At 59.4% G+C, this 25265-nt stretch overlaps 1 protein-coding gene across 8 annotated transcripts in view; it reads left to right on the top strand.

Moving 5' to 3' along the window:
* Window positions 1-25265, top strand: part of CACNA1I (calcium voltage-gated channel subunit alpha1 I) — a 117187-nt gene that overhangs the window by 67114 nt on the left and 24808 nt on the right. For all 8 annotated transcript variants that reach the window (XM_060306839.1, XM_060306843.1, XM_060306838.1 and 5 more), the window contains 15 exons: window positions 2116-2431; window positions 3582-3674; window positions 7062-7368; window positions 9736-10172; window positions 17796-17947; window positions 18615-18800; window positions 19231-19348; window positions 20065-20220; window positions 20710-20803; window positions 21471-21673; window positions 22329-22820; window positions 23190-23290; window positions 24006-24129; window positions 24434-24502; window positions 25021-25205. In XM_060306839.1, the coding sequence (XP_060162822.1) occupies window positions 2116-2431; window positions 3582-3674; window positions 7062-7368; window positions 9736-10172; window positions 17796-17947; window positions 18615-18800; window positions 19231-19348; window positions 20065-20220; window positions 20710-20803; window positions 21471-21673; window positions 22329-22820; window positions 23190-23290; window positions 24006-24129; window positions 24434-24502; window positions 25021-25205 (3033 nt within the window). The remainder of the gene's footprint in view (window positions 1-2115; window positions 2432-3581; window positions 3675-7061; window positions 7369-9735; window positions 10173-17795; window positions 17948-18614; window positions 18801-19230; window positions 19349-20064; window positions 20221-20709; window positions 20804-21470; window positions 21674-22328; window positions 22821-23189; window positions 23291-24005; window positions 24130-24433; window positions 24503-25020; window positions 25206-25265) is intronic.

The following is a 25265-nucleotide window of genomic DNA, read 5'->3' as shown; positions in this document are numbered from 1 at the left end:
TGTATGGTCTTTTGCCATGTTAAAGTTGGATTGCCTTTCTTTTTCTTATAAATTTGTAGCAGACCTTTATATCCTGGATTTGAGTCCTTTGGTGGATATATATATATTGCAAATATTTGATTCCAGTCTAAGTTTTCTGTTTTCACTCTTTTTTTAAAAAAATATTTTAAATTTTGTTATTTTTCTTTTAAATTTTTTTCTTTCTCCTTTTTATTTCTTTTTAAATAAAAAGTTCTTTTTGTTCCTTTATATATTTTTTCTTTTATTGTCTTTAAAATTTTTTTCTTTTTTCTTTTTGTTTTTCTTCTGTTTTCACTCTTTTTCCTTTTTAAAATATTTTTGTTTTTTATTTCTTTAGAAAATTTTGTTCCTTTATATTTTTTCTGTTTTTTCTTTTCCTTTTAAAAATTTTTTCTTTTTATTCTTTTTCTGCTTTCACTCTCTTAATGGTGTCATTTGATTGACAAACAGCAGCTCTCAGTTGTAATGAAGACCAGATAGCAATCATTTTCCTAGTATGCTTTTTGTATCCAGTTTAAGAAATCTTTTCCTAACCCAAGGTTACCAACTGTCCTCCAGTGTTTTCTTTTAGAAGCTTTCTTGTTTTTATCTTTCACATTTAGGTCTATATTCCATTTCAAATAATTTTTAGTACGACCTGTGGTTGGGGTCAAGATTCATTTTTTATATGGATGACCGATTGTCCCAGTACCACTGATGAAGAAGTCCATCCTTTCTCCACTGAATTGCAGTAGTGCCTTTATTAAACTGTCTGGGGACCATATGTATTTGGGTTGGATGTCTACATGTTAATTGTTAATGGATGTTGTTGCCAAATTGCCCTCTAAAAAGGTCATGTCAACTTACACTCCCACCAATAGTGTATTAGCGTGTTTGCACTCTCCCCATACTCAATATTATCAGCCCTGAAATGTTTGCTGTTTGGATGGATGTAAAATGATCTCACTGTTATTTTTTTTTATTTTTATTTTTTTGCGGTACGCGGGCCTCTCACTGTTGTGGCCTCTCCCATTGCGGAGCACAGACTCCAGACACGCGGGCTCAGCGGCCATGGCTCACGGGCCCAGCCGCTCCGCGGCATGTGGGATCTTCCCGGACAGGGGCACGAACTCGTGTCCCCTGCATCGGCAGGCGGACTCTCAACTACTGCGCCACCAGGGAAGCCCAGGATCTAACTTTTTTATTTTCCACATGGATAGAAAATGTCTTAACACCATTTACTGACTAGTCCTTCCATTCCCCATGGACCTCAAAAGGTGTCTCTATAATATACTAAGTTGTCTTTTATACCTGGGTTTGTCCCTGTGCTCTGTGATGTTCCACAATTCTTTCTGTTCCTGTTGCAATACCACACTCTAATAATAATCATACTTGTAGAGTATTTTGTTCTCCTGGAGGACTGCGCTCCACTCATCTTTATTCTTTTAAAAAATTGTATTGACTGCTCTCCTGTTCATATAAATCCTAGAACCATCTGGCCAGGTTTCATAGACAAAATCATGTTGAGATTTTGATTGGGATTGCAGTGAATCATAGATTAGCTCTACAGGATGGGCAGTGCAGGCATTGTCATCTCTGTTTTACAGATGAAGAAATTGAGGTCCAGAGAGGGGAAGTGACCAGCCCAAGGTCACATAGATGGGAGAGGGTGGGGCAGGAAGGTATCTTACCTTCATCTGTTGAATCAGCAAAATTCAGCATTTGTATATTAAGCACCTACTCTGCTCCGACCACAGTGTGTGGGTACTAGGGATGCTGAGACCCAGTCCTTTCCCTAAAAGAGCTCCAGCCGCCCAGGGGAGTTGGGTGCATTTTTCCCCAAGAGCAATAACGGGGGTGAGTGCAGGGCCCAGTCTTCCCTGAGGCTCCCCCAGGGAAGGCTCCCTCTTGGTGTTGGGGGGGACCCCGGAACTGCCACAGTGGGCAGGTGGGAGTTTTGGTGACCATGGCAGAGGGGGGGAAGGGTGTCCCAGGCAGGGGGAACAGCATGTGCGAAGGCCTGGAGGCGATGATGGCATGTTGGGCCAGTCTTGCCATGCTGTGTGGCAGTGACCCCTCCCCTTCTCCTCTTTCCCCACCATCACCTGTGGACAGACAAGGGGATGTGGCCCTGCCCCCCTACTACCAGCCGGAGGAGGACGACGAGATGCCCTTCATCTGCTCCCTGTCGGGGGACAACGGCATCATGGGCTGCCACGAGATTCCCCCGCTCAAGGAGCAAGGCCGCGAGTGCTGCCTGTCCAAGGATGACGTCTATGACTTTGGGGCGGGGCGCCAGGACCTCAACGCCAGTGGGCTCTGTGTCAACTGGAACCGCTACTACAATGTGTGCCGCACAGGCAGCGCCAACCCCCACAAGGGCGCCATCAACTTTGACAACATCGGCTACGCCTGGATCGTCATCTTCCAGGTGGGGCCCTCGGGCCTGGCGCCGGCCCCCATGCTGGGTGGGGTGAGCAGCTTCACCTGGCAGGCGGGGCTCTGTGCTGGGGGTTTGCCACCCGTGTCATTGAAACCTACCCGTCCTGCTGGCACAACAGGCACTATCAGCCCATGTTACAGACAGAGCAACTGAGGTTCGAAGAAAGGGCTGTAGGCCCTCGGGTGTATTGCCTGATGCCTCTGTGCCTCAGTTTTCTTATCTCTAAAATGGGGGTAATAACAGCTGCCCCCCGACCTTGAGTGGCTGAGAAGAATAAACCAGATGATGCCAGCCGAGCCTGGTGTGCAGTGAGTGCTCAGTCAAGGTTGCCTTCCTGCTGTCGTCAGAAGGAAGGATGGGGCAGGTGCAGAGGGTGGTGGCTGAGAAGCCGCTGAGGGGTCTGCTTGGCACGCTTCGCTCTGGGGAGCAACAGGATCACAGAATTCAGAGCTGCAAGGTGTGATGTCATCACAGCCCAGCAGCTGCGTTTTGGGTCCCTTCGGCCCCGAGAGGGTGGGTGGCAGTGACCTGGCAAACGCTCTGTGCATTTGCCAGAAGCGAACAAGACCGCGGTGCTGGGGGCGCTGGGCGTTCGTCTCGCCCAAGGCTCCTCTGCTTTCCTCTCTGGGAAAGCGCATGGGCGACAGAGTCACTCCAGGCTTCTCACAGCCCCCGTCCCGGGCTCACCTGAGCTGCGCCCTGACCCTGCCAGGTAGGCTCTGTTGATCCCACACACTGAAGAAGCAGCCGAGGCTCAGAGAGTGGCCCAGGGGGTGAGCTGGCGCCGCAGCCCAGGGCCCCCTGCTTCCAGTCCTTCTGCCTTGGTGTGGAAGACTGGAAGGTGGGGGGCTCTGGAGCGAGAGGCACCAGGTTAAGTCCCTCGTCCACTCCTTCCTGGCTGTGTGACATTGGGCGAGTGTCCTACCCTTCTGAGCCTCCGTTTCCTCACTTGCGTGTTGGGGATGGGGATGGCTGCCCCGTGGAGCCCTTGGGAGAAGTATGAGTGGGGACACGTGTCGAGTGTCCTGGCACGCAGCGGGGCTTCTGTCTGGGGCAGCTTCCCCTTTGCTGCCCGCCTTCCTGGAGGCTCAGCCGTCTCAGGCTCTCGCTCTCCTGTTCTGCTCCGTCCTGGCTGCAGGTGATTACCCTGGAGGGCTGGGTGGAGATCATGTACTACGTGATGGACGCGCACTCCTTCTACAACTTCATCTATTTTATCCTGCTGATCATAGTAAGTGTCAGGGGAGCTGGGGCTCTCTGGGCAAAAGCTCAGGGACCCATGGGCCAGGGGACCCCAGAGTGGGGGCGGGGCTCTTTGGGAGTCCCCAGGGTGCCCCTGCAGAGCCCGAGTGCTGAGTGGGAGAGAGCAGGAGGGGCGGTTTGTAAATGCAGCCGAGCAGCAGGTGGCTGAGGGAGCTCGTCGGGGTGGCCGTGGAGGCATCCATCACTTCCGATTGCCTTCTCTTCTCATTTCTGGGCATTTAAGTCCACCCGCTGCTCCTGCCTGTGTTTCTCTGCCTCGTAGTCTTTGGGAATACATCCTTTTATGACCATAGCAGGGATGCAGCCTCAGGATGGGAGCGTCTCAAGGGCTCCAGCACCTCCCTCGTTTCCTGGGGTGGGAAGATGAGATGCTGTGAAACGGAAGCCCGGGGCTGCTTCCCGGGCAGGGTCTGGAGGGGAGGCTGAGCCTGGTTGTGAACTGGTAGAACTCCCTGAAATTCTCGGAGGGACTCCCAGCTCTCGGGCAGCTCTGTCTTGTGGGGGAGACCTGGAGAGGAAGGGGTGTTCTCTCTGCCCCCAGAGAGGTCCCGCTGTCTGGCCGGCCCCTCCCGCCTTCCCCTGCACGGTCTCCCCAGAACGAGCTCATCCACCTTGTCACGCCCGGGCGCAGCTTCAGCCACAGCGCAGTCCCCAGATGTCAAGGTGATTCCCTCCTGGGAGAGTCGCTGCTGGCCCCCTGCTGCTGCAGGGCTGGGATCTCTGGTTTCCTGGCCGTGGGAGAGAGCGCGCTTGGGACTCCAGGGCAGCACCCCATCCTGGGCTGCTGGGACTTTGACCCGGGGGCTCAGAAGCCGACCTGAGACACCCCCGCTGTTGGCTTAGCTTTGATGCCTTCCTGGGGGTGCAGGGGCCTTGGACCCATGAGGAGACGCCCTAGAGAGAAAGAGAGGGGCCCAGGCTTTGTTCAGCATTGCCGTCCATCCACTGGCTTGTTCATTCCCTAGCACATTCGGGGAAGCCTGCTCTGCGCCAGGCCCTGAGCCGAGTGCTGGGTACTGAGCAGTGAGTCAGGCCCTCCCTGCCCCCTGGGAGCTCACAGCCTTGTGGGGGAAGATGGGCTACAGCAGACAGGTACCAGCCTGCATCTTAGGAGCCACCACCGAAGGAAGCCCAAGAGGCTGAGGGAGCCCACAGGAGGCCTCTCACCCGGCTTGGAGGAGGGATAGGGAAAGGGAGAGGCTTCCTGGAGGAGGTGATGGCAGAATTGAGCCTTAAAGGCTGGAGGGGGAAGAGCCAGAGGAAGAGCCTTCTGGGCAGGGGGCGCCTCACAGAGACCCTGAGGCCAGATGGAATCCTGCAGTGGGGGGACTGTGAACCACTGAGGTTGCGAGAGGAGCCTTGAGTTCCAGAGAGAGGCTGGAGGACGCTTCATCGGCTTCTCCTCATGGACTTAGGGGTGGAGTCTGGGGTTGGTAACTCCCAGCATGACCCTGGGCAGGACCCTTAGCCCCCTGAGCTCACAGTGATGGCACCTGGCTCACGGGCCCTGGGGAGGGTTAGAGGAGACAGAGCCTGCGGCTGCACAGCCCCTGGCACACAGTACATGCTCAATAAACGTGTCCTGCTGCTATGATTGCTGCGACTACTGGGCCCGGGGGGCCCTGTCACGGGAGAAAGGGTGCTGGTAGGAGGCTGGGGAGGCTGAGTTTTCCAGCATCCAGCGAGCAGAGGCTGAGCGACTGTGCCGTTCTTTTACCCTCACAACCCTGGCCACGCAGGGCCACCTGCTTGTTTCCCAGCTGTGGACCCTGAGCCCCAGAGAGGTGAGGTGTCTGGCCTGGGCCACACAGCCGGTGAGGGGTCCTCAGCCTTTGCACGCAGGTCCCCAGGACTCCTTCTGAGTGCAGAAGTCCTAAGCTCGTCCGAGCCTTATGTTTTTGATGGGGAAATGGAGGTCCAGAGGGAATGGGGAGCTGCCGGGTCACCCAGGGACAGCAGCCACAGAGGCGGGCTGGGTAGAGGCTGCCAGGTGTGAGCTCCCAGCAGACGGGGTGGGTCCGCGCCCCTCACACAGGCCTGCTGAGCGGGTCTCCAGGAAATGCGGAGAGAGCAAATGAGTGAGGCATCTTCTTACTCTAGAGGCAGGGGGTTTTCCCAGAGTCCTCTGGGCCAGGAAGCCGCCCCGCTCCCGCAACCCCTCCTGAGCCCCAGCTCCCCAGCTATGCTGTGGGGGAGAGGAAGGAAGGGGGATCAGTGACTGGGGCTGCGGCCTACAGGAACCTTCTGGCAGGCAGCCTGGAGGAGGGTGAAACGCACACTGCCCCCTCCCTCTGGCAGGTGCGAGTCTGCCGCTGAGTCTGTTCAAAGGCTTAGCATGTGCCTGGGAGGCGCCTGCCTCTGGAAACTGGGGCTCTTCTGCCTGCGGTGGCCCCTGGAGCTGGGCCCTGGGACTTGAGGTGGCAGATTCCTAGCACTAGCCAGGTAGCCTTTCCCCATCCAAGCCCAGATAAAGATGCCCAGCTAAGCCCTTGCTGAGGGAAGCTTGTCTTTTCTTGTCTGGAGGCCCAAAGTCAGGGCCGTAGTGAAGGCAGGGCTGGGGTGCGACTCAGGGCCCGGGTAGCCTGAGGGGGGCTGTGCCTCCCTCCCTGCCCTCAGCGCTGATGTCCCAGGTGGGAGGGCAGCCGTGGCCAAGGCCTAGGGGCCTGAGGGGAGAGGGCTTGGAAGCAGGCCTCAGGGGGGCCTGGGGAGCTGCCTGGGCCACCGCTGTCCTGAGCCCCGGCCTCCTCCCAGAGCAAGGCCTCAGCGCTCTTTTCCTGTCCCTATCTGTGCCCGTGCCTCTCCGTCTCTCTGGGCGCTCCACCCTCCCCTCCTCTCTCCCTGTCCCCACCCGCCCGTCACTTTGTGCTTCCCACACCCTCCGTTTCTGTCCTCTCTGAGCCTGTCTCACTCTCCCCTGGTGTCCCTCCTTGCCCTTGTCTGTCTGTACCCCCCTGTCTCTGGCTGTCTCTTTCCCTGTTCCATGTCTGGGATCCGCCCCTGCCCCTCCTCCGGTCTTCCTTTCGGCCTCTGTATCCCTCTGCTTCTCGCCCTGCCTCCGTCCCTCCATCTCCATCGCCGTCTCCCCGTTTCCATCGCCGTCTCCCCGTCTCCATCGCCGTCTCCCCGTCTCCGTCGCCGTCTCCCCGTCTCCGTCGCCGTCTCCCCGTCTCCGTCGCCGTCTCCCCGTCTCCGTTGCCGTCTCCCCGTCTCCGTCGCCGTCTCCCCGTCTCCATCGCCGTCTCCCCGTCTCTCTTTCTCCTTCTCCGTCTCCCTCTCCCACCCTCCCGCCCCTGCTCCCACCTCCTCTCACCCCACCGTCCCCTCTGTCCCTGTCCTCTCCTCCCGTTGGTCACAGGTGGGCTCCTTCTTCATGATCAACCTGTGCCTCGTTGTCATAGCGACCCAGTTCTCGGAGACCAAGCAGCGGGAACACCGGCTGATGTTGGAGCAGCGGCAGCGTGACCTGTCCTCCAGCACGGTGGCCAGCTATGCCGAGCCCGGCGACTGCTACGAGGAGATCTTCCAGTACGTCTGCCACATCCTGCGCAAGGCCAAGCGCCGGGCCCTGGGCCTCTACCAGGCCCTGCAGAGGCGGCGCCAGGCCCCGGGGGCACCCGGCTCCACCAAGCCCAAGCCCCACGTCAAGGACCCCAGGCACTACAGTAAGTGGCCCACCTCCCCTGACCTCCAGGGTGCCCTGCGCAGGCCTCGTGTGCCTCTAGCTGGGGACTCAGAAAGAGCACTGTTTGCAAACGTGCCCTGTCTTCCCAGCACAAGCAGAGGTATCCAGCAAGTTCAGAACCCGGACCTTCCCCTGGTAGCTCCAGTCCACACTCCCGGGTTCCCTGCCCCCTTTCCTGACCACCTGCTGGTGCCTGGCCTGGGCTAGCCCTGCGCTTGGGGGACCTAGCCCTGCCCTGGAGGAATTTTCTTCGGATCCCACGTGTGCACAGAGACTCAACCTCTGCCCTGGGAACCACGCTTGAAAGAATGAACAATAGCCTGTCCTTAGTCTTGTGAAACTATAAAATCCCTCCACCACTGTAGCCTGTCTCCGTTCTCACCCCGCTGATCCCCCATGGGTTCCTGTGGCCGCCTGCCGGCTTGCTAGCACACCTGAGCAGCATGTCAGGCACCTGGAATGAAAGGGCCGTGGCCAGCCCTGCAGGGAGAGGCGGGGCATGCTGGGGACACACGAACACTGTGATCTGCTCCTGCCTTGGGGCCATTTCTCCTTCTCCACTGTAGACGGTTCCAGAGAGTTAGCTGCGTAGGCTTAAAAAGGGGTTTCCATTTGTTTCCTCATCTGTTCTAGAAAACAGTCCTGCGAAGGGAGCAGAGTGAGTAGTATTAGCCTCAGTGTTCAGATGGGAAAACTAACGTCCAGAGGGATGAAGGGGGTCCCTTAAGGTCACAGTGTCAGTGACCAAAGCTCGGCATTGGGGACGTCAGAGTTGCAGGCTCTGCTGAGCCCACCTCTCACGGGACGTGAACCGCTCCCGTAGGAGGAGGCAAAGGGCCACAGGAACAGGAGGTGGGCCCCACCCCAGGCCGAGTCCTGCCCCCAGGCAGTGCCCACAAGGAAGTCAGCCGGCATCAGCCCAGAGTAGGCGCAGCTGTGACGGTGGACGGCCCGGCTCCCCGCCGTGGAGTGAGGATGAGGCCGTGCGCTGTGGGAGCCGGCCACCCCCAGGCCCTGCCCCTGTAGGTCTCACGTTCTGGGAACCTGAGGTTCTCGGAGGCAAGCTGGCGGCCAGCCGTCCAGGCGTGGTCTTGGAGGCTCCAGGTGGCCCGTGGGCTGGCCCAGCACGTGGACAGGGGAGCTGGGGGCGGGCAAGGCTGGCACCCCGCGTTCCTGGATGACGCGGGGAGGGGTGTTTACAGCTCAGGGCTTCCTGCTGCCGCCCATCGCCCTCTCCGTGGAAACCTCGTGGAGAGAAGCCCTAGACAGGCTTCTAGAGGGAGGCCGTGCCCCCTGCCCTGGGCCTTCGTGCCTCCCCCATCTCCCTTCCTTGGGAAACAAGTGTCAGGGGGCCCAGCCCCATGTACAGTTGGGCTGGGAAGGGCTTTGCCGTGACCTCCAGCACTGACGTGGCCCACCCTTGGGCTTCCGGCTGCCCCACCGGTCTAGAGGGTGACTGAGTCAGAGAGCCTTGTCCAGACACAGGGAGGTGTTTGGAAGCAAGTGTGGAATGGACGGTAGACGTTGCAGGTTTTTCTTTCCCTTTAACGTCATGTATTTATATTTTGCTCCTCAAGCCAAACCTGTGTATTCTAGGAAAACACAGACAAATATAAAGAAGGAACCAAACTATCCAGAAAGAGCCCCTCTGACACCCCTTTGAAATGGTTCACAGATCACAGAACGTGGGTCCAAGACCGGCCCAGCTTCTCGCACTCTCCCTGGGCAGCTGGGGGGATGACAGCCCCCTCCCAGGGTTAACCCCGACTCAGCTGTGTCGGGGGGAGTCGTAGGGGTGGTGCTTCTAGAGCAAGGGCTTGCCCCTGCCCCGGCTCCACGCTTCCTCCTTGGTGATAGGCCCCCCACACGGGCGGGAGAATTGAGGAATGCCGAGGCCACCTTGGCTTCCTCTGAGGGGTGTCTACCCTCCACAATGGCCTTTTCAGCCGTTTTCCAAGCTCCATGATATCATGAAGAGGACGGTGGGGAGGGGCTGGGGTTTCTGAAGGGTCTTTCAGTGACCAGACTGGGGCCACGGGGCGGGAAGTGACAGGGCAGGACACGGCTCTGGGCTCATCCCACGTATTAACCACAGGATCCGCCCCGTGTCCCCGGTGTGTGGGTGTTCCTGGTGCCAGCTTTTCCTCGGGGGCCAACGAAGCCCAGAGGGTGAAGCTGTTTCCCCAGGACCCACGAGCCCCTTGGCCTCCAGGCAGGGCTGGCAGCTTCCAGGCAGACCCTGTGGGCACACACGAGTGGTAACCCAGGTTGGGCCGGGCCTAGTGCGCGCGGGGGCCGCCTCCTGCGGGACCCGAGGCACCAACCCCGGCCTCGGCTTCTTTTCCAGAGCTGTGCCCCCGACACAGCCCCCCGGACTCAACGCTCCACACGCCGGTGCAGCCCGTCTCTGCCATTCTGGCCTCCGACCCCGCCAGCTGCCCCCGCTGCCAGCACGAGGCGGGCCGGCCGCCCTCAGGCCTGGGCAGCAGCAACTTGGGCCAGGAGGGCTCAGGCTCCGGGGGCTCAGGCTCCGGGGGCTCGGGCGGCGGCGAGGACGAGGCCGGCGGGCCCGGGGCCCGGAACGGTGAGGACGGGGCCTCCTTGGAGCTGGAGAAGGAGGACGAGGAGGGGCAGGAGGATGGGGCTGCCTGGCTGTGCGGAGACGTGTGGCGGGAGACACGAGCCAAGCTGCGGGGCATCGTGGAGAGCAAGTACTTCAACCGGGGCATCATGATGGCCATCCTGGTCAACACCGTCAGCATGGGCATTGAGCACCACCAGCAGGCGAGTGTCGGGAGGCGGGGCCCGCGGGGCCTGTCGAACGCCCGCCGTCTGTCTGTCTTCCCCTGACCTGCGTCCCCTTCAGCCACGTGACCTCAGTGCCCAGCCCAGGGCCAGGCACAGAGAGGGTGGAGCTCAGGGTCAACAAGTGACCGAATGGCCCCTTGGGGTGTGGACAGGGGGATGTGGTTCCTTTCCCTCTGAGCCTCCCAGCGTGGACACCAGGTCCCCCACAACCCATCCCCCGCCAGTCCCTGCAGACTCCTAACTTCCATTTGTCGCCTCTCCATGTGACCCTCCCGTCTCTTCTCTCCAAAACGGCTGGAGTGGTCTTTCCAGAGACTGGGAGCGCCCCTGTCCCCAAACTTCCAGAGCGCCCGCTGACCTTGGCAGAAAATTCAGACCTTTCCACTGATATTCAAGGCCCTTTGTGCTCCATCTGCGGCATATTGATACCTTCCGCAGGTGGGACGCCCTCCTGCCCCTCACGTCCCCCACTTACTCCCCGCCTCACCACAGCCCCACGGCACTGAGGGGCCCCAGGGGTGCCCTGCGGAGGCTGTCCCCCATCTCCCTTCTCGGCCAAACCTGTGGTTTCTTCTGTCTTCAGCTCTGGGTGCGTGGGGCGCAGGGAGGGTGTTGGCTGCGTTGATTGGTGTGTCCCAGGCCCCCTAGGCCATCGGGGGTACTGCTGGGGGTTCACAGGTGAGATGAGTTCAGAGAAAGGGTCCCCAATGGGGGATAGCACATGGAGGAGGGCATGGCTTCTGGGAAGTAGCAGGAGCACAGGGAGGATGTGTACAAGAGGGTCTTTGTGGGGACACAGGATGGAGGGCTCTGGGGGGTTCGCACAGATGTCCCCAATCCATAGGTCACACCCCGGGTGACAGCCCGGACAAGTCCAGCCCTGGATCCATTTGGAAAAACATCATTTTCTGCCTCCCACTATCCCCCAGCTGCTAGGTGGGGTCCCTCCCTTAAGCTGCACCCCTTTCCTATGAGGCACTCCGTCTGGCAGTTGGCGACCCTGAGGCCCAGGGAGGGGATGTCACTGGCCCAAGGTCCCATAGCCAGTCAGGGGCCGAATTTGAACCCACATCTTTGTGTGGCAAGACTGACACCACCGCAGAGTTTAGGGTTTTGACGCCTCCTTGGCTTCCCCGTGGCCCTCTTTCTGCAGGCCCCCTCTCCCCCGCTGTGCCCCGTGGGGGGCCACACTCTCGTTTCCCTCTTCATTTGCTCACCAGGCACTGTCTTCATTCAATTTACTTAAATGCGGCCCCTGGGGCTGCCGCCACGCTCTGCGCGGGGCTGCCTGTCTGCCAGTTATTCCGGCTTAACTAAGTGTCTCTGGGGAGGGCTGGGGAGGCTGTCTGCAGGGTAAAGCTGGTGAGACAGGCAGGCTGGACCCCCTCGCCTAGGGTCCGGCCTTCTGGCCTTTGCCTGGCCCAGCATCCCCGGGGAAGGCCCCACAGGGAACCTGCTCTGTTGGGGTGCTGGCTCTAGCTTCTGGGTGGGGCAGGGCCAAGGGTGCCTGTCGCAGTCCTGCTACACCAGGGCCTGGGCACCATCCCTGCCAGGGGCTTGTGGAACCAGCTCGCAAGAGCCAGTTTTCTCATACTCAAGGATTTTGCAAGCCCATCGTTATAAACAGTTGGTAGCTTGAAATTGGCCATGGTGGGAGTATTTACACCATGGAAATTGACATACGCTGCCAATCAGGGCTGTATTTTTCAGAGGCCCGTTTGCCAGTGTACTACTGGTTCCTGCCTTCCCAGCCACCCCTTCACGGCCAGACACGGTGGCCAGGGTGGCTCCATCCTCTGGGTCCAGTTTCTCCCTCTCTCCGCAGCCCCAGCCTCAGGCCAGGCTATGGTCCCTGCCCAAGCCTCCTCAGCGTCTTCCTGCCTGGCCTGTCCCCCCTCACTTCTTCTGCCACGTCCTTTTGGGCAAACTTTCTTTTTTTTTTTTTTGGCGGTACGCGGGCCTCTCGCTGCTGTGACCTCTCCCGTTGCGGGGCACAGGCTCCGGACGCACAGGCTCAGCAGCCATGGCTCACGGGCCCAGCCGTTCCGCGGCATGTGGGATCTTCCCGGACCGGGGCACGAACCTGTGTCCCCTGCATCGGCAGGTGGACTCTCAACCACTGCACCACCAGGGAAGAGGGCAAACTTTCTAGCCTCCAGACGGGGGAGCCTCTTCTCTCTGGCACCGTAGGACCCCTCTTGGTCCCCCCACTGGGTTGCCCTCAGCAGGTGCTCTCTGCCCCTTCAAAGGATCCTCCCTGGCTTTCTCATCCACAAGCAGGTGCCCTAACTTCGTGCCCTTTCCGTCATAGGGATTGGCTCCCTGGCACCAAGTGCCAGGCCGCGAGCCAGCCTGGTGTATTGAGTCCTCACAACCATCCTCAAGACAGGTCTTAACAACCCTCCTCTGCCCACCCCCCGCCCCCCCCCCGCCAATCCCGGCCACACCTGAAGACCACTGCCAGAGAGCTGCAATTTGCCGCTCCAGGTCTGGGCTCCATCCCTGGTTCTGCTGTCGACTGGTAGGGTGGCCTTGGGCAAGTCACTTGGCCTCCTTCGGCCAGTGTCCCCCATCTGGAAATGGGCACAGAAACCCCCTACTCCCGGAGTAGCTGGGAGGGTTCGATGCGTTACGAAGCCTGGCGCACAGTAGGTGTGCACTCGTTAGGAAAGATTTGTGATACTTGTTGGAGCGTTACCCCACCACCCTCGGGGTAAGTTTACCAGCTGGTGTCTGGAGCCTCAAAAAATTATTAATTAAGGAAAAAGTGAGGGGGAGGGAGGATTTAAAAAATACTCTCTTTAAAGCAGCTCCGAGCGGCAGCCATTGTTTGGCCAAGCTCTGCGCAGGGCCTGCTTGTGGTGGGCGCGAGAAGTTCTGCTCCACATCCCTGGCTCCCACACGCTGCTGGCAGGAAGCCCTCCGCCCCTGAGGTTGTTCTGAGCAGCCCCTGAGGTGCTGCCTGCAGAGAGAGGCGGCCTAGGGCTGCCAGGGGCCAGGGAGAAAGGGGGGAGCTGGAGGAGAGGCCGGTGAACGCTCGCAGCCCCTCTCCCGCAAAGCAAGTGACTGCAGAGGGAGGCATCGTGGCGGCCCCTGCCGGCAGGGAGGTTGGTGTGGCCACCGGGTGGGGGCCCAGGGGGGCCGGTGGTGAGGGCAGGACAGAGCCTGGGCATTGCTTTCCGGCTCCATCTGTGAAGTGGGGCCACTCCGGCCTCTGTGGTCACAGGTGCTCGAATGAGGTGAGACTGTGGGTGCCCGTGGTTTTTAGGTGGCCACTGCTGCTAAAATCACAAGGGAGTGTCACCAGGTTCCTCATGGCCACAGCTACTCCTTGCAGGGACTGGCCTAGGAGGAGGTGACAGGGGAAAGTGGGGGTCAGCCAGGCAGTGACCTGTGTGTGACCCATGAGGTGGTCAGATGGTGCAGAAGTCGGCATAGCCCTGGAGGGGAGTGGGCCCGGAACAGTCTGTGACTGAGGCTGCGTGACAGGCAGGTGGGCGGGGTCGGCTTGGGCAGCCAGATTTCTCTGTCATCATTTGCTGTCACATATCTTCCCGGTGTGATCCCCTCGGCAGCCCCCAGGGCAGGCGGGGTGAGTGTCTTGTCCCCACTGGGCAGATGGGGAAACCGAGGCTCAGAGAGGTGGACTGCCTTGCCCAGCGTGATGCGGTGAGAAGCTGAGATGCTGAGGTTGAATTGGAGGTTCCAGGAGGCCGACGGGAAGGGGTGGGGAGGCACTGCTCCTGGGAGCAGGCTCTCTCAGCCCCTCCCTCTCCCAGCATTCGCCCGTCCCGGCCCATGACTCCTCTGGAGCTGCACCAGGCTGTCCTGGAGCTAGAGGATGCTCACCACGTCGGACAACAAAGAGAGGGTCAGGCTTTATTCTCTTTTCAGCAGTCTCAGCAAGTCACTGCCAAGCCAGATCTGGGGTGACTCTGGGAAGAGGAAGATGGAGTGGCTCAGTACCTGACGTTCCAGCTCTGTGAGGACTTAGGGGAGAGAGACACCAACGTGAACTGCAGTTGGGGAAGACTTCCTGGAGGCGATGGCACTGGAGATGGATCCTAAAGGATGACTGGGATTTCATTAGACAAAGGAGGGACAGACGCAGGAGCATGGGCATTCCTACGAAAGACCCTGAGCCCTCAAGGAGGATGTGCCCATGGGGCAGGGCAGACAGCCCAAGAGGCCAGGGGCTGTCAATCCATGAAGGGTCTTGAGACTGGCTTTATCCTTAGGGCAGTGGGGAGCCATGGAAGGCTTGTAAGCAGGGCAGTGACCTTTCCGTGCTGAACTGGAGCCTGAGGTCAGAAGAGTGGTGCAGGTGAGGGCACCTGGGCCACGGGGAGGTGGGGCGGGCCAGAGGGAGGAGACCTGGGTTTGAGATCGAATTTTACCACTGCCTGGCTGTGGCCAGGGACAGTCACTTCTCTCTGAGCCTCAGGTTTCCTGGCTGTAAAATGTGGATGCTATAGGGTGATGTTTGAGCTTCGACAGGATAATCCGTGGAAAGTGCTCAGCACCGCCTGGCACATGGGAGGTGTTTCAACACCAGCTGCCGTTGTTATCACGAGGATGATGTTGGGCTCAAGGGGTCCCTGGGGGCAGCTTGGAGACCCCTGTCCAGCTGGGCCCTTATCTGGCCCTGCAGAAGTGGCCAGAGGCTGGGCAGCTGGGCCTCCCAAGCCTGGCGTCCAGCAGGGATGAGCTGGCCCTGCCCCTGCCCCATCTCCCTCTGCTTCTGGCCTCACCTTCAGGTTGCAGCCCCTCCTCAGCGGCCCTCTATCCTCCTGCCTCTGGCTTAACTTGGTTTTTCTGCCCTTCGGCACCTCCTCTTCCATGGGGTGGGCCTTTGCCATCTCCAGCCACCTCTCTGCAATCTCTGCCTGTCTGTCTGTCTGTCTGTCTGCCTGCTCTCTCTCACTCTCTGGCTCTGTCTCTGACTCACAGTGCCATGATCTTGGTCTTTCATTATGTGTTTATCTCTGTTTTTCTCTCTCTGTCTTGTCTCTCCACACCCTGCATTTGCTTCTCACTCCCTGGGTCTATATTTGTCTGTCTATCAGTCCACCTCTCTTTCGAGTCTTTCTCCATCTCTCTCGTGGCTGCCCTGTCCCTCTCCACATACCACCCCCTTTGGTCTCTCACTCACTGTGTATTTGTCAATCTCTCTCTCCCGCTCACTGTCTCTCTCAGAAAAATGCTCATAGGAGTGATGGATGGTCTATTAGAAAAAGATTAACAGGTGTGCGCTCGACTAGAGAAACAGCTCTTGCGAGGGAGGAGGGGAACAAGTGGGTGACCTACCTTTCGGGGAGAGCAGAGCTGCAGGCTCCGCATCTGTTTCAGGTGGGTGGGAGTGTGTGTGCAGTGCGTGCGGTCCAGAGCAGGGTGACTGCCATCACGGCCTGTCAGCGTCCAAATCTTTCGCCTCTGTTTTGGGGGGCTAGGAAATTGGTGGCTCTGAGTAGCATCTGGGCCCTGACTCAGCCAGGGATGCCGGGCCCCAGCCCCTCCCCCACTGGGGGCCTCTCTCAGGGTCCCACTCCCCTTTTGGGACCATTCTGTGAGTCAGATGTAATTACAGATGGAAATGGTGCCTTCTCCTTTTATCTGGCCTTGAGAGGAGCCGGCAGTATTATTAGATTTCCCAGGCACCAGGCGGGAAGCGGGAGGGCTGGGTTGTTATTTTTTTCTCTTCTCCTTTTGGCCCAAGTGGAATCAAAGTCAGGTGCCTGAGGCCCTGTTGCTCGGTGCGGGGTTGGGGGGTGGGGCGCTGGGGGGAGGGTGGCTGGGCTGGGGTGGGCGGTGCTGATGCTGGGAACTCTCCCGCCTCCCAGCCCGAGTTCGGGCTGGTCTCTTCGCCTGGACAACCTTCTCCTCTCCCTGTCACCCTCTCCCCCTCTCGGCTTTGAGGTGTCCCTGAGATGTCACTTTCTATAGGAAGCTGCTCCTGACTCCACTGCCCTGTTCCCCCAAACCACCCTCAAGTTCCCTCTGTTTTCATCCCCGCCGAGTGGTTTGTTAACTTGCACGATGGGCTTTGCCAGCGGAGCCTGCGCTTCTCAAGGGCAGGAAGAATGTGCTGATTCATTCACCGCCGCCCACCCCGGGTAGCACAAGCCCAGCCCCTGACGATGCTTGGGAGACCTGTGGAGTGCACGCAGTGATGAACAAGTGGATGCTGGATGGACGGGTTCGGGGAGGTGTGGGTGTGGACACCGGGAGAGCAGTTTGGAGTCTGACTTGGTGGCTCTGCCACAGCCTTGCCGGGTGGCTCTGAGCAAGGCAGTTCCCTTCTCTGAGCCTCAGTTTCCTCATCTGTAAAATGGAGCTGCTAACAGTGGCCTCACAGATTGACTGTCAGTAACTGTGTTGGGGTTGAGCTCAACACGGGCACATGTTCAGGCCTAACAAATGGCCCTTCCCTTCTCCGTGATTCAGGCGGAGGGGCCAGGGCTGGGGGAGGGGTAGAGAGAGAAGGGGCTGGAGCCTTGTACGGCCCTCATCTTACTCCATTCCCTCGATTTATGGATGGGGAAACTGAGGCCCGGGCTGTTGGGGGGAGGACCTGGAACCCCACCCCCAGTCGTGGCCAACAGGGTGGCCTGTTTCATACACTGGGGTTCCTTGGGTGGTCCCACTTGCAGGGGTGTCACCTACTGCTAACAACCAGCAAGTAAACAGCTCTAGGGGCAGAGGTTGGATCTGCGGCCAGAGGGGCCAGTCTTCCTCTGAGCAGCTGGTGACTTTGACCCTTAACCTCTCTGGGCCTTCGTGTCCTCCTCTGAGAAGCGGGAGAAGTAAGCCCCACTGACCAGTGGTCAGGTGGATTGAGAGCCGTGGTGGCACACAGTAGGTGCACGGTCTCTCCTCCCTTCCCAGGGCAGATGGTCTCCAGCCACCCACAATCCTGAGATGGCCATTGCTAAGGAAGGAAGGAGGTGAGGGGAAGGCTGTGTAGGGAGGTCTGCACAGGCAGGGGTTAAGGGTGGAGAATTGGAGCCAGGCTGCCTGGGTTCAAACCCTGGCTCTGCCCCTTACTAACTGTGCAGTCTCAGGCAGGGGACTGGCCTTCTCTGAACCTGCTTCTTCATATGCATAATGGGCTCTCATGAGGGACTAAGTTACATGATGCCTATGAAGTGTACAGGGCAGGTCCTGCATGTGCTCCCAAAATGGGTTAGGGTCGTGGGCAAGCGGGGTTTCCGCAGCCACTGGTTTGCCTTCTTGTCTTGCTCTGTGTCTAGCCATGTAACCTCTGGCTTGTTTCTGAGCCTTAGTTTCCTTATCTGTAAAATGGGTATCATAATGTGGCCCTTCGTGTGCACTACCAGCATCATTGCCAACTTGGTGGAAGGTTAGCCCCATGTGTTCCCATCTCAGTGGACCTCTCAAGACAGCAGAGATGAGGCAGCGCTGTAGGTTTCTTGAGGCCAAGTGCAGGGGGAGGATGGAGCTCTGGCAAGGACACTGACCTGCATGTCGTGGAGCCGGGGTGGCAGAGCCGGGCCTTCCCGGAGGTTCTAGAGCTGATGGGTATCCCGGCAGCCCTCTGGCCTGACCGGGTCCCCGTTCCCTTCCCCAACACCCCCATAGCCCGAGGAGCTGACCAACATCCTGGAGATCTGCAACGTGGTCTTCACCAGCATGTTTGCCCTGGAGATGCTGCTGAAGCTGGCCGCCTTCGGGCTCTTTGACTACCTGCGGAACCCCTACAACATCTTCGACAGCATCATTGTCATCATCAGGTGCCGACCTCCCCCCCCAAATCCCGCCCCTAGCCTGTGGGCCTAGAAACAGAACGGGGTGGGAGGGGGATTTAATGCACTGACCCCAGCCAGTAAATGAAGTACATAAGATCAAAGGAAGCTAATTACACTGAAATACAGTTATCAAAATATTTGAAAATTTGTGATATAGCAGTGTATGCACTTCTGGATTAATTCATTAAATAGCAAGATACAGCAGTGGGTCCGTGACTACCATCATTCCAAAGAAAGGATGAGTATAAGTAATATCTGGAAACACCTGTATCGGCTGTCATGTGATAGAAAAGTATCAGTGATTTCGATTGGCCACGAGGTCACAGGAAGTGCTAATTCTCTGCTGTTTGTTGTTGACGTTCATAATCAAAAGAATGTTAAATCTCAAAAAGAGGTCAGTGATATTTATGGGCCATAGACTTCTTGCGGGGGGTGGTCCATGGAATCCGGGTTCAGAGCCCTGGCTTCAGGGTGCCACGAGACGCAGTGACCTGTCAAACAATACCCATTGGATGAATGAGTGAACGAATGGAAGCTGTCCATCTCTCCGTCCACCTGGCCTCTCCTCCTTCCTTTACCCTCGTCTCCTCCCGGCCTCCCTCTGACCCTTCCTGCCTCTCTCCCCTCCCCACCCCTGCCCGGCGGGCTGCAGCATCTGGGAGATTGTGGGCCAGGCGGACGGCGGGCTGTCGGTGCTGCGGACCTTCCGGCTGCTGCGGGTGCTGAAGCTGGTGCGCTTCATGCCTGCGCTGCGGCGGCAGCTCGTGGTGCTCATGAAGACCATGGACAATGTGGCCACCTTCTGCATGCTGCTCATGCTTTTCATCTTCATCTTCAGGTGAGTCCCGCCCACCCTGGGGCCACACCTGCGGGGCCTGCCGGGCCCGTGGGCAGAAACCTGGGGGAGTGTGGCTGGTTGAGCTTCTCCAGGCAACACCCCAGACCTGGATATGAATCCTGGCACCATCACTTAATCCCCTATGGCTCCGGGCGAGTACTGCCCCTCGGAGCCTCTGTGCTCACGTCTGTAAAATGGGACCAACACTGGCCCCTCCCATCTTAGTGGGTTGTTCTGAGAAGGAAACAAGGTGGGTGGGCAGAGAGCTCTGGGTGTGTGAGTCCCTTGAGCCACCTCTGTCTCTCCCCCAGCATCCTTGGACCAACACTGGCCCCTCCCATCTTAGTGGGTGGTTCTGAGAATGAAACAAGGTGGGTAGCAGAGAGCTCTGTGTGTGTGAGTCCCCTGAGCCACCCTGTCTCTCCCCCAGCATCCTTGGCATGCACATCTTTGGCTGCAAGTTCAGCCTCCGCACGGACACGGGAGACACCGTCCCTGACCGGAAGAACTTCGACTCCCTGCTGTGGGCCATTGTCACGGTGTTCCAGGTGAGCCCCAGCATGCGTCCATGGGCATCTGGGGAAGGGAGTTCTCCCAGGATCACTTTTTGGAGGTGCCCCAGCCTCAGAGAATCCAGGGGAGAGCAGTGGCCTGACAAGGAGGCCCCTCAACCCCGGCCTCCAGTGGCCAGGCTGGCGCAGCGCTGGCTCTGGCAGCTGGACTGACTGCCCGCTGCCCGTCCCCGCCCCCTCGCTCCTGCCCTGAGACTGTGGGGTTAGGATTCTTCCCCGAGACTATTTCCGCACGTGTACTGTGGCCATGGTTGAGTGGGTGTGTACACACAGGTGGGGTGGGGGCAGAAGGAACAAGGGGAGAAGGCAGGGTGGGCTTGTGCCCTGGGTGGTGGGATACGGTGCTGAGAGGGTGGGGCTGGGGAGCAGCCAGGAGGGAGCACCGGTCCGTGGGGCGCACGTGTCAGGGCAGGAGTGTGTGACATAGGCCTCGAGGGTGTGGGCGGGCCGGGCAGCAGGAAGAGGTGTGCGTGTGCGTGTGCGTGTGTGTGTGTGTGTGCGCGCACACACACACATGCACGTGCGTGATTCTGCGGCTCTGCCCCCAGCTAGGGCCGTGGTTTTCGAGGACCCTGGGTGTGCCCGAGCGTGTGTGAGAGGATGCTGTAGGTGCTCATGGGCTGCGGGGTGCCTGCACCTAGGGCACCCAGTGGGCTGGGGGGCCTGAGCTGTCCTCTCCCTTCCCCGCACAGATCCTTACCCAGGAGGACTGGAACGTCGTCCTCTACAATGGCATGGCCTCCACCTCCCCCTGGGCCTCCCTCTACTTCGTTGCCCTCATGACCTTCGGCAACTATGTGCTCTTCAACCTGCTGGTGGCCATCCTGGTGGAGGGCTTCCAGGCGGAGGTGACTGTGGCCCTGGTGGAGGAAGCACCCCTTTGGGGCCTGCACGAGACTGGGCGGGGGGTGGTCTGGATGGAGGAGGACTGCGATTCAAACATCTAGCAGGCAACAGGTCTCCAGAGGAGGGGGTTGCCAGTGAGGTGATGAGCTTCCCATCACAGGAGGCATGCAAGTGGGGGGATATCTGCATCTAGGATCCCTGCCTCTCCCCCAGGGGTGTAGGCCTAGGCTTCTCCATCTCTGAGATCCTAAAGTCCCCAAGATCTGGGATTCTGGATCCTGCCTCCTTCATTTTCTGAGGCTTTGGGGACACTTACAATCAGGCAGATGTGGGTTTGTGGCCTAGGTCCTCGTTAGCTTCTCGCTTCCATTTTCTGAGCCTCAGTTTCCCCATCTGTAAAATGTGGGGGGGTGAAAACACCCATTGAAAAATTCAGGAGGGAGGGAAGGGCTAAGCTGACTTTTGTTCCAATGTGAGGGACGGTCTCCCAGGGCGACGCCAATCGCTCCTACTCGGACGAGGACCAGAGCTCATCCAACATGGAGGAGTTTGACAAGCTCCAGGAGGGCCTGGACAGTGGCGGAGGTAAACGGACCTCCACTCGTCACCTAGGAGGCCAGGACTCTTCCCCAGATCTAGTTGGACAGAGGGCACAGCATCTGGTTTCCCCTCAAGCCAAGGCTCGGGACTGCTAATTCTCTATGGTTTCTTGTTTACGTTTATAATTGAAAGAATTGCTAAATCTCCAAAGGTCAGTGACATTCATGGCTCTCCTGAATTCTAGCCACAGGGGTGGCTGCAGCCCACCCTCACCCCTCCATACAGCTGGCCTGTAGCGAAGAGCCTTGGGCCTCAGGATGCCTGGGTTTTGTTTAGCACCACTGCGCAGCTTGGAAACCTCCCAGCCCAGGGTGTGTCCTTCTCAGTAACCGGGCTAAGCAGGCTCTGCCTTCTTCCTGCACTGGGCATGGGAGTGAGGTTCCTATGTTGGGTGAAGCTCGGGGCTGGCCCTGAACACAGAAGGCAAGGGATCCACTCATCCAAAAATAAAGCTGAGAGCCTTGCAAATGGGGCAGAGGGGAGGCACATGTGACGGGGTCCAAGCAGGAGGACTTCCTGGTGGAGGAGGTCTCTCCAGAAAAACTCTTCATTTCTGTTACTGTCCCTGTCTGTTTCTTTGTCTCATGGCTTCTTTTGCTCTTGTTCTGTCCTCTTGTCTGCTCCTCCCTCTGTCTCTATCTGAACCCTCCAGATCCCAAGCTCTGCCCAATCCCCATGACCCCCAATGGGCACCTGGACCCCAATCTCCCACTGGGTGGACATCTGGGCCCCACTGGGGCTGCAGCATCCGCCCCCCGCCTCTCGCTGCAGCCAGACCCCGTGCTAATGGCCTTGGGCTCCCGCAAGAGCAGTGTCATGTCACTGGGGAGGGTGAGCTACGACCAGCGCTCCCTGGTGAGTCCTCGTGGGGTGCTCTGGTTGGCTACTCCCTGCTGGGTGTGTGCTGAGGGACCCTGAGAAGTGTCTGCCAGTCCAGCCTCAGACTGGTACCTAGGCTTAGAAACAGGCAGAAACAGGCAGGGACCATGTCTGTTGCCTTCCTGGGTGCCCAGGGACAGAGCAGGACCTGGCAACAAGGAATGAGTGAGTGAATGAACGAATGGTGCCTGTGGGTCTGGTGTAGAGAGATGGGTTTTGTTTTAGCAGCAACGTGTAGGGTTAAGAGCCGGGCCTTGGGGTTGGGCAGGCCTGAGCTTGTATCTGGCCTCTGCCACTGCCAAACTTTGTAACCATGACCAAGTTACAGCCCTTCTTGAGCCTCAGTTTCCCTTCCTGTAAAATGGGAAGATGCCCTGACTTACTGTACTGTTATCAAGGGAAGGGAGGTGGCAGGAGGGACATAGCCACACAGGGGAGGTGCCCATGTGTCTGTAGATGTGGATGGAGTGAGAGGCAGAGCAAGGAGAGGACCTCTGGGGTCTAGCCCCTTCTGTCCCCCACTGGCCAGGTGGGCAGCCCTCTTTGGGCCTCAGCAGGTGTGCAGGCTCCCTTCAGTCACAACCGTGGGTGTGTGTGGTGGCGCTGACCGGAGCCCCGGGCTTCCTCCCAGTCCAGCTCTCGGAGCTCCTATCACGGGCCGTGGGGCCGCAGTGGGGCCTGGGCCAGCCGTCGCTCCAGCTGGAACAGCCTCAAGCACAAGCCCCCATCGGCGGAGCACGAGTCCCTGCTCTCAGCGGCAGAGCGCAGCGGCGGCGCCCGGGCCTGCGAAGGTGCCCGGGAGGAGGGGCCGCTGCGGGCCGCGCCCCCGCACGCCCTGCACGCCCCGCACACCCCGCACGCCCACCAAGCGCAGCATGGTCCCCACCTGGCGCACCGTCACTGCCACCACCGCCGGACGCTGTCCCTCGACACCAGAGATTCGGTGGACCTGGCCGAGCTGGTGCCCGCCGTGGGCACCCACCCACGGACTGCCTGGAGGGCGGCAGGCCCGGTCCCCGGGCACGAGGACTGCAATGGCAGGATGCCCAGCATCGCCAAGGACGTCTTCACCAAGATGGACGACCGCCGGGATCCCGGGGAGGACGAAGAGGAGATGGACTACGTGAGTGCGCGAGGCTCTGGGGGCCACGGAGGGTACCACGAGGAGGTCAGCTGGGACGCAACGGGGAGTGGTCGAGAGGTGGCGCTGGAGTGGGAGGGACCAACAGGGGTCCCGCCTAAGGGGGACCCTGGCCATGGGGAGAGGGCTTCAGGTGGGTGAAGAGGGGGCGGGGCCGGAACACCTCTGAGCTGGGCCCGCCCCTGGGAGAGAAGCCCTCCCTGACCGCCCTGGGTGGGGTGAGGGTTCTGGTCTTGCTGGGAGAGTTCGGAGGTCATCCAGCGGCCCCACTTTGCTGGATGGTCAGGGTGGGTGGATATGAGCGGCTCTGGGCAGCGCTGACCTGCCAGCACCCCGTCCTCCCCTTGCCAGACTCTGTGCTTCCGCGTCCGCAAGATGATTGACGTCTACAAGCCTGACTGGTGCGAAGTCCGCGAGGACTGGTCTGTCTACCTCTTCTCCCCCGAGAACAGGTGGGCAGGGCCAGGCTCAGGGTGGCGTTAGAGTAGGGGTTTGACAGGTTTGGGAGGGAGAGATTTCTGGCAAGCCAAGCAGGGCCATTGGCAGGGCGCGGTGGGGAGGTAGGGGGCGGGCCTTCCGGCCCTGTAGTGGGGGGTCTGCTGGGGAGGAAGGGGTTCGTGTGGGGGCTTTCCTGGGCATCTCCTCTAGTCTAGGCCATCCTGTGCTGGGCACCAGGTTGGATAAATCTTCCGGTAACCTGGGGTGCTTCCATCTGGAGGGGGGCATCCGAAGGCTTCCTGGGGGAGGAGGCCTTTGTGCTGGGCTTTGGAGGCAGACAGCGTTCTGTAGATGAAGAAGGGGTGGTAAGGAGGGGGAGGCTGGTCCAGGTGGAGGGAGCAGCCCGAGGGAAGGCCTGGGGGCAGAAGCTGAGGCTATCAGACAATGTGTCCATGCAGCCGGAGGACAAGGCTTAGAGATTCGGGCCAGTGTTTGGAAAGCTTTGCCAGGGCTAGGCGGGTGCCAGGAGCTTGCAGTGTGGTCAGCAGAGGTGGCTTCAGGTGGGCATCCTGAGCAGAGACCTAAAGCCGCCCCCTGTTGTGTGGCCAGAGAAAAGAAGGGTCAGCTTCCTCCAGGCCACCCTGGTTCTCATGTGTTCCTGGGGCCTTCCTCCTGGCCAGGGTAAGGGGCAAACTGACACTCACGTGGCCCCCTGCCCACCCTGCCCAGGTTCCGCGTCCTGTGTCAGACCATCATCGCCCACAAGCTCTTCGACTATGTCGTCCTGGCCTTCATCTTCCTCAACTGCATCACCATCGCCCTGGAGCGGCCCCAGATTGAGGCCGGCAGCACCGTGAGTGGCTGGGGCTTTCGGGCGGTGGAAGGAGCGCGGCAGAGGGACAGGTCCCCAGGGCCTGCTGAGGGACAGCATGCTGGGCTGGGAGGGTTGGAGAGCCCAGCGATGCTCTCCATGGAGAGCCATGGAGGGGGATGCCATGGAGGGGGATGCCATGGAGGGGGATGTGGCCAGGAGCTTGCCTCTGGAGAGGGGCCGCCTCCTTGGACTGTGAAGCGGCGGCGTCTCCTGGGTGCCCCTCGGCTGAAGGCAGACCAATCCCGGGAGACCCTGGATCCATGGCATCTCCTGGTTCTTTCAGGAACGCATCTTCCTCACTGTGTCCAACTACATCTTCACAGCCATCTTTGTGGGCGAGATGACACTGAAGGTACCTGGCTTCACCTGGGACCTCTCCTCCCCCTGGCCCAGCCCCGCTCCGCTTGTCACTCACCTGCCCCTCAACAGCATTCCACAGGTGGCCTTGGAGGCTCACCCCCACTTGGTCCCAGCCACTGGGTTGGGTTCCTAGGACTGGGGAAGGCGGGATGCGGTCAGCTTCGTGCCCGCTGCCCAGGAGCTCACAGCCCATTTCCAGTGTCGTGGAGGTACCTGCTGCAGGTGCAGGGCACAGCGGTAGGGTTCTGTCTAGGATGCTTCCCAGAGCACATGGCTTCAAGTTGGGTTAACCAGATGTGCAGGGAGAAGGGAATGGGGTGCTTCAGGGAGTGGCTCCCTGGGTAGAGGGAGACCTATAGCCCGCCTTCAGAGGGGGCGGCAGGGCACGTGTCCGCTCCAGCCCACTGCTCCCGGCTCTCCCATGCCTACCTGGCTCTGCCCCTCGCCCGTCTGATCTCGCTCCACCCTCCCGAGGAGTCTGACTGACCCCGCCCCTCGCCCCTCCCCCAGGTGGTCTCGCTGGGCCTGTACTTCGGTGAGCAGGCGTACCTGCGCAGCAGCTGGAATGTGCTGGATGGCTTCCTTGTCTTCGTGTCAATCATCGACATTGTGGTGTCCCTGGCCTCGGCCGGGGGAGCCAAGATCCTGGGGGTCCTCCGGGTCCTGAGGCTGCTGCGCACCCTGCGACCCCTGCGGTGAGGACCCTCGCACCCGAGGATGGGGGCACCCTGCACTGTCCAAGGACGCCCCCAGGG

This window comes from Globicephala melas, chromosome 10, assembly GCF_963455315.2.
Source record: "Globicephala melas chromosome 10, mGloMel1.2, whole genome shotgun sequence".
Taxonomy (NCBI): domain Eukaryota; kingdom Metazoa; phylum Chordata; class Mammalia; order Artiodactyla; family Delphinidae; genus Globicephala; species Globicephala melas.
The sequence above is the reverse complement of the archived record's forward strand: the minus strand, read 5'-3'. Positions and strand labels throughout refer to the sequence as shown.